At 36.7% G+C, this 8,651-nt stretch overlaps 1 protein-coding gene across 1 annotated transcript; it reads left to right on the top strand.

The window, feature by feature from the left end:
- The first annotated feature begins 7,696 nt into the window (after nt 1-7,696).
- Nucleotides 7,697-8,650, top strand: LOC108721229 (probable GPI-anchored adhesin-like protein PGA55). The gene has a single exon (XM_018445649.1). The coding sequence runs from the start codon at nt 8,141-8,143 to the stop codon at nt 8,648-8,650; it is 510 nt and encodes a 169-aa protein (XP_018301151.1). The 5' UTR covers nt 7,697-8,140.
- Nucleotide 8,651: the final 1 nt, after the last annotated feature.

Genomic DNA, 8,651 nt, shown 5'->3' on the forward strand with positions numbered 1-8,651 from the left:
ATTTTTAATTGGCTGCAGCAGCCAATTTTTGGTTGCGTTAACTTATCTGCAATGTCAACATAGGATTTCGATAGACTAACACAATCAAAAATTGACTGCTGCAACCAATTAAAAATGCTATGCCATATTTTACCATCTAATTTGCTGCAGAAGCCAATCTTTTTTTTCAGTGTAACCATAATTATTTTATCATACAATTATAATCACAAATACGATATACTTTTCTCTCAGTGTATGTATATGTTCGTTATGTATGAGTATGAATTCCGTTGTTAATTTGCAACGATAACGCTAATGCGAATAGACAAATTTCTTCATTGTTTCATCAATACTAGCCGTGGTAACCACATCTAGGACATACAGATTGCATACGACATGCGAACATATACATGCGTCTGTGTTACTCCAAAGATGTACATCTTATGAGAGAAATTTTGAATGATAAAAAAACAATTCAATGCGCGACCAGTTAATTAAGTCACTTTTAACTCATGTTTTTCATAAAATTCTGATGAATATTAATGACGCAAATTATAAAACAGCTTGTTCATTTTCAAAATGGACAATAGTAACGCTGCAGGGTTTTTGTAAATTTAGCTCGTTTAAAAAATATATTAATTTTTCATAAAACGCATATTACAAAGGAATTAACATTTTTTTACTTTTATTAAAATTTCAATTTATTTTTCTGTTTAAAAAAGCGGCTTTTTCTATAAAAGGGCTCATTTATCCTGTGATATACACACGTAATTACCGATTACATTCTATTGTCCAAAGATCGGTTGGATTTACTGAATATTGCAAATATTAATTAATTGATGACGTTACACTATGCAAGCGGCATGCACGTGATTACAAAGCGGTGTATCGATCACGTATTGGTCCCTAAAGGCAGTTTAAACACAAGGGACTCTAAGCGTTCACCGGGTGCATGCCTGCGGCGTACGGGAGATAGATGCACGCGGTGCATCGTATACATGCGGTTATCGATAATCGTGTCAATTTTCCGTGTCGCGTGGTCACGCCTTATACGTGCGTGCCATCCGAAATTGCATTTCTCTGTATCGGCTGTCACGACGAGCGACGTGCACCGGTGGCTATGATTCAATTTGTACCGGGATTAGTACCAAGATTCTAATCACGTTTGAGTGGATGCGCTTTCACCCTTTACATACCACAGAACGGCTGATAAATTTGCTCGTTGCTGAAATTACTTGTTATCAAAATGAAGCGAGCTGTTCTTCGTATTTAAATTGATTTAATTAAAATCAGAGATATATATATTTTTCTGATGTATAGGAGACTAAGAACATTTTTCTTTTTCTTTGTCCTTTTTTTTCTGGAATGATTTTTATGTAAGTTCTTTCAAAAAACGAATTTCTTAAATTTGCAAATTAGAAAAGAAATTCAGATTATATAGATAATAAGAGCAATGATAAGAGAACATAAATCGAGAACCACTGTTTTAGTGTCACGGTCGTATATGTGACGGGACATGCTCTCGTTGTACAAGCATACGCGAGATCTTGGAACGCTTTGGCTCGGAGTTACTCTCAGATATTTATCACTGTATTAAGAATTCCCTGCAGAGACTCTTAACGCCCGATAGAGGAACGAAACGGCTCGTGACATCATAGGCTGCAAATGCTGCACATTCGTGGCTTATCCCTGCCCAGTCGACCCCGACGCGAAATTCGTATGACCGCTTTTGGAGTGTATGTCTACACAATCAGGACGTATGAAAACTTCGTACTTGAAAGCCTGTAGGTAATCCTTGGGAGAGAAGGCTCGGTGATGAACACGAGCGTTTTCAATTGGCGTAAAAAGGTACCTTTTTATTACCTTTCTGATGCTTGCAGCTCGCCCTTGATAGAAAGGTCAAATCACGTAGGTATATATAAAATATGTCGGCCAAAAAAAAAACGACCGATCTGAAGGATTTCGCGAGACAGATCATAATGCACCGGAACAGTACATCCATTGTGACTATATAGCGTGATTACACGTGCGCATAAATTACGACGTATAATTTCACGACCGATGACTTCATGGTGCCTATATAACTCGCGTTATTATTTAATGATGCGGTCGTTTCGTTTAGATATTACAAGCAGACGTGAACTTTAACGTTTAAAGCCTGTGTCTGAATCACGAAAGAAACTAGAGATTCTAATAAACTATGAATATTATAAATCACAAATGGAGTATTGTATTCGTATAGTCTCGTAGTTTTGCGTTAATTAAAGTTAATGTTCCGAAAATTGTCATACTTCCAGAATATAGTGTCAATTATTAGCACTTGTAAAGGATTTAGAGGCTGTAATAAATTCGGCAGAATCCCTAATCACTAGAAAGGCTTCACTTTTCAAGACGCGCCGTCTAGTTCTCTCTGACGTCGACGCGTCAGCGAGGAGGTCAGGCTGCATCGCTTCGTCTTAGGAGCGCAATTACAAAAGTTTCCCTTTTAACGTTAATTAATGAGAGAGTCCGCCGTACCGTACTTCATTATGGCGCTATCCATTACGGAGGTGGCCTCTTCTCTCAAGTTGGGCATGCTTTCAATTCTCCCCCGAGAGAAAGACCGTGCTAAACTGATTTACGAAGAGCGATCGACTTTTTCTTTAACTTGCATAAAATTAACCCCGTTAACCATAAGCATCCACCACGGTTCGTCTTGTTTTGCGAAATGTGCGATTTCGATACGCGGAGCACGCAACCCGCGAGCCGATATTTCGCGAAATCAGTCGCTGGTTAAGGTATTCTGCCGCGAGCCATTATCTGGAATTCGATCGCGTCCTTCTCGATGAAAAAACGTAAGTGGACTAATACGTGTTTCCAGGCTACAAAGAATGAATAATCACACATATGCGTACGACTTCGTGCGGTCCCAGAAAGGTCAAGAATAATTTGGAAAGGATCAAAAATGGCTTTAAGGATGTATCTGAGATACAATCATTGACAAAAGTCCCCCAAATTCGAAATATTTGCATAACTGCGCCAAACGTATAACAAATCTAGTGATAACTTATATTAATAATAGATAATACAATATATTTATTTTTAAAAAGTTATTTTTCACTTTTTCAATATTTTATTAACTTTATTTGTCATTTTTCAACTTTCCATAACAAAACATTATTTACCGGTGCAAAACGGAAAAAGTAACTGGAATATGGTTAAAAAAGCTAAATATGCATTATTTAAACAATATAAATATATTATTATGGCAGAAAATGGCAGAATATGCCATATTGAGCCATACATACATACATACCGCAAAATTGTTATGAATAATAATTTCTCTGAAACCCCGTTGTGAAAATGAATCTAATTTTGCAAAAAATTCCAGTAATTTAGGATCTATACATATAAAACAAATTAAATTTTTGGTACTTCAATACTTTTATTACTAATTACATTCGACAAAGTTGCGTTTCCGTAAGAAAACGTCTCTTATAGAACTTTAATACTAGTACTAGCCAATTAATCACTTATTTTCACACACACACACACACACAGTATTAAAAATACTATTAATAATATTTTTAATACTTAAAATACGTTATTAATTGGCCAGCACTAGTATTAATAATCATCATAATTAAAATAATAATTACTCTCTAACGGTTTAGTGAATCTACTTGAAATTTTTTTAGTATATTACAGATAACAAAGGAAGAATTTCCCGAAGTTTCATCAATTTGGTACTATTTTTGGAATAGCTCAGATACATCTTTAAGGCATCTTGCGATTTTAAGCTGTAAAGTGATGAAGCACTATGATTTAGATTTGCAATTTTGATTGCGTAAAAAATTTAAAATAATGTTAATCCAGCTTTAATCTCTAAGGGGGATTTATTTTTAAAACCTTATAATTTTTTCTGAGTAGAATTTGTTATAATTCATTACTTCTTGTCACAAAATATGATACTATTTCAACGCCATTATAATAGCTCTCCCGTCCTAAAGATTAAGTACATTTACTACTCTTGTTGTATACAATTAAGAATCATCCAGAGTTCATAAATAAATTAGTGAGGTTAAGATCGGCGAAAGTTCCATTATTTTGAAAAATATGAAAAAAAAAATGATAACAGTAACGTTTATAGTGTCAGCTCAAATGACACATACAGAAACATTCGCTCACAGTACACGGATGACGCGTTCAATCGGTTACCGGTTCGCCTACAGATTTCGACGCATTCGCCAAATACGGCGCATTGAAGTCCAACCCAAGAAGCCGCACGCCGTCTGGTTTTCTACCCACGCCGTGACCCGCCGTCGCTTTTTACGGAAAATATGAACAGACGGGCGTGGTGCTTTCGCTCTTTAAGTAAATTGGTCCATAGATGCGCTGCGCGGATCGCTCGTGATAATTAATAATTTAGAAAATTTTAATGTACATCAAAATTAAAAATAAAAGTCTAAAATTATTGTTACTTCCCTGAAAATAAAAATCGGAGAGTAAATCAGACGTAATAGGAGAGTAACAGAAGCGTAAACTTCTAAAAGGCGAAAATTGGAACAATGAAATGTAAAAGAATTATTCTTTACGTTTCTTTTACATTTTGATGTTTCAATTTTCGCCTCCTAGAAGTTTCGTAAGTGCAGGTTGCAAAACTTTCGTATCAAACAAATGTTGTCACAACTTGACAGCTTGAGACACCATGTTACACTAAGAAATGGTAAAAAATATATCAATTTCGAAATTTTTGGTCGTTCTCTCTCTCGGCATTAACTTCACCTTACAAACACGTATTAATGCGTATACTTTAATCCTGGAAAAGGATTTTCGAATCTATGAAGGAGAAAAAAGTATTTGTTGTACAAAAATTATATGATTTAGTCGGTAATACAGACGACTTCAGGATCCCCTTAACTCTGATTTTTATTTTCATCAGGGTTAATATGATTCCGTGTTCTTTCAAATATAGAAAGATACCGAATTATTTTAGATACTGTTTGATTTTGATTTTTAGCTATAACGCAAATAGACACGAGAAGTCGGTTAACTTACGGTTATCATTAGATGAAATTAGTAAGAAAGTTAGCATAAGTAAATTAATTTATTAATTTACTTATGCTAACTTTCTTACTAATTAATAAATTAATTTACTTATGCTAACTTCAATTCAATTGTTACAGTTGTCTGCATCTCTTCATGTAGTATAGAATAGATCTCGACGCTATTTGTCATATGATCAACCCCGACTGGGTCTATAACGCCTAACAATACTATCTTTATCCATGTAATAACGCGTTTTATTACGTATATACCATAAAGAACAAACGTTCATTAAAGTTAATAAACATCTTTAGATACAAGTGTACGTAAACATTTCTTTTTTAATGAGTGAGACACACACTTCGCATCGTAACGCCCACGAATGGACTTTACATCTTGAAGTAAGTGTTAATATTTCAATCAAATAAGAAAATTATTCATCTGCTTTATTTCCAAGGATATACGTAATATAGCAGGAAATAAATATTGCACAAGCATAAATAGCTTGTGTTTCTGCTCGCAGCGTATTTCTTTGTTTATTTTTCTAAAATGTGTAAAACATTTTTCTTTTATTTAATGTGCAATTGGATGTACAATTGATTCATAATTGGTTTATAATTTCAACAATGATTTCCGTATTATCATATTTTCATCCTGAATCAATCCATAATAATCAATAGCAATAAAAGATGCTTAGCATTCTCTAGTCGATCTTATCTCACAAGTCGTAATCATATACTGTTATCTATCCATACAAACTATAATTATGTAAAGAAATGAAGTAACTAAAACTTTTTATATCAAGTTTTTTATTTTTTATCAGCCACATGTCATAACCCGATATACCTACAATAATGATAACAATAACGAGAAAATAATATATTGTATTATATACAATTGTTGTAATCAGTAACAAAATAATTTATAATAATTATTCTAACAAGTATATTATTTGAATCGAGAAAGAATCTATCCGTTCCTCATAAACGAATTAGTTTATCAGCAAAACGATTGCCTCTTTAAATATCATGACTTGTTAAGAGAGTCTCATTGAAATAACTAACTGTTATCTCAATCATGTCTCTAACAATAAGTAATGGACATTGGTGACACTTGTCCGTCCCGGAGGAAACACCGGCTACGATCGTCGCAGTTTTGCAGTCTACGTCATCGCTCGGTTTACACCGTGGCATCACGATGGACCGGTTCTACGAAGGTACCCCCACCGATTTCTCTGTCGCGTTCGCAGTGTTCACGGTCCGCAATTTTTCTCGCTGCAAAATGTTGAAAGAAAGAACCTGCGTGTCGTTATGTATGAATCATTGTACGAAGCTTTTATAGAAATAAGTATCAAGATGAAACTTTCGATTCGCGCGTAGGATAATACACCTTTATAAGACTTCCTCGTCTTTTATGGATTGTACTCCATTTTTTAATATATTTTTTACTATGCAACGATGTGGTTCGATACAATACAGATTGCTATTAATTATTCTATTTTATTATTTCAGTTTTTCATTTATCGTCATGTGTTTGGATCTCTAATAAAAAGAGATATAATATCATGCAAAAAAGAAGTAATATCACGATGAAAATAATCGTAATAAACTTTAATTGTATTTAAATACTTATGTAAAAACGCAAAATTGGGTTTTACACAAGTCTATCTAGGTTGGAATCTAGTTTGGAATTTTATTTGCATAATACAAGAGATCAACAGGTGTACGCATGTACACTAATACAGGAAAGAGAAAAAGACTATATATATATATATATACATATATCCTGCGTTTACGTGTCTGTTATGTAACGCGTACGCCGATGCGTACACGCGCACATGTGCGCGAAGCGCGGCTACATTTACGAGTTGATATAACGTTAAACACCACCGAGTAATGCTCATTGCGCGCAATGGAAAGTAATAGGAAAAGTAATTATTATTTAAAAGACATATTATTTTGCTTCATCACGCTTTATGTTAAAAATCGGTAATATCTTCATGTTTATATGTATGAACATATTTAAGAATATAAAGTATAAAAAAAATCTTTAATATTGAAATATTATCTGTATTTACTTTTCGGCGTTATACGAGTGTTGGAATTTGTTATTAGAATTCGACATTGACATATAAACGTATTTGCGGCGTGTGTTATCGCTGTGCAAATATGTGCACGATAAAGAGAAGTCGCAGATAAACCATGAGAGAAAGAAAGACGTACTCCAATCTGGCAATATATCGTAATAACATAAGCGATACACCTGGTCGAGACGGTAGCGGCGCGACGTACGTACATGCGTATGTAAGCGCGTGTTCACAGGTCACGCATTCTAACACGCGTTGCCGGTCGTGAACAATACGCGAATACGTCCCACGCCACGAGCGTGTGGGACACATGAGGATGGGTGGCAACGTCCCACGCCGAGCGAATGGGACACGTACCGACGAATGTACAGAGGCTCCGTCACGTCGCGGAAAGTAGGGATGCCGCGGTGTTCTCCAGGCATAAAAGATCCATGGTTGGTGTACGTCAGTGTCAGCGACGAGAGAGAGGAACGGAGAGGAACGGTGGAGAACCGTGTGGTCACCTAGACCAGCAGCGGCGAGTAACCGCCGATGCCACATCGACTCGCGATATCGGACTGAGAACATCGGTTCACATCTTTCGCAATCACAAATTTTGAAGCCGGCATAACTCCGAGTGATCAAAGAGAAAGACAGAGTTTTGGAATTTATGTGCGAGTGAGAAGAAGCACGCGCGAAGCTCGTGGATATATCTGACGCAGGCGAGAAAGTTCCGAGGATCATACAGAAGAAACGAGTTTGTAAACGAGGCCGGTCACAGCCGAGCTTCAGTTCGTCTGGGTGACTCGAAGAGTGGCATGAGCGCGTGCGAGCGAGCGGTATAATGTAGTTAAAACCGAGTGTCGATGATAAACGGTTGTGCGCCAGCGATAGCAGAGAACTTTTTTTAGATTTAAAATTTAAGATCGGGGGCAAAGTTGCAGTGAGTGTGCGTTTTAAAAACATTCTCGGTTTTTATCGCATTTACAACAATCGCACACGATTCTCTCGCGTTTGTGTGAAATTATTGTCGACTAATCGAGCTGTAGAAGCGACCGAAAACACGTAGCGATGACTATTCACAAAAAAGGCACGGTGTCAAGGATGAAGAATGCGGGAACCGCGAAAAACGAAGTGGCGACGACGTCGACGTCCTCGGATGTGACGACAACGGAGACAGTCGAGGTCGTATCCTCCACCAGCGTCGTGGAGGAATCGAATCAGGTGAAGGAAAGCGAATCTAAAAGTAGCATGGTGGAGGTCACGAGTGCCAGTCGCGAGGTCATCATGGATTCTAAAGGTAACATTATCAAAGTTATCGAGACACCTCCACAGACTATCCAACAGAGCTCGTCCAGCCGAAGAACCGGAAAAAGCTCTCAAGACTTTATAGCAGGGGAACAGATGCAATCGATTAAGCAAGCGAAGACGACGCACGAGATTCCACGCGAGCACTCAACGTCTCTTTCGAAAAGTCGGACAATTCAAGGAGAAAGGACTGAACAAGCCAGTCAATCCGTGCAGACGCAAAGTCAAAGCGCATCCACGAGGATCATAGCGGACATCGTTCCACTGTTGTAGT

The sequence above is a fragment of the Mycetomoellerius zeteki genome, unplaced genomic scaffold (assembly GCF_001594055.1).
Source record: "Mycetomoellerius zeteki isolate Tzet28-1 unplaced genomic scaffold, Tzet1.0 scaffold105, whole genome shotgun sequence".
NCBI classification, from domain to species: Eukaryota; Metazoa; Arthropoda; class Insecta; order Hymenoptera; family Formicidae; genus Mycetomoellerius; species Mycetomoellerius zeteki.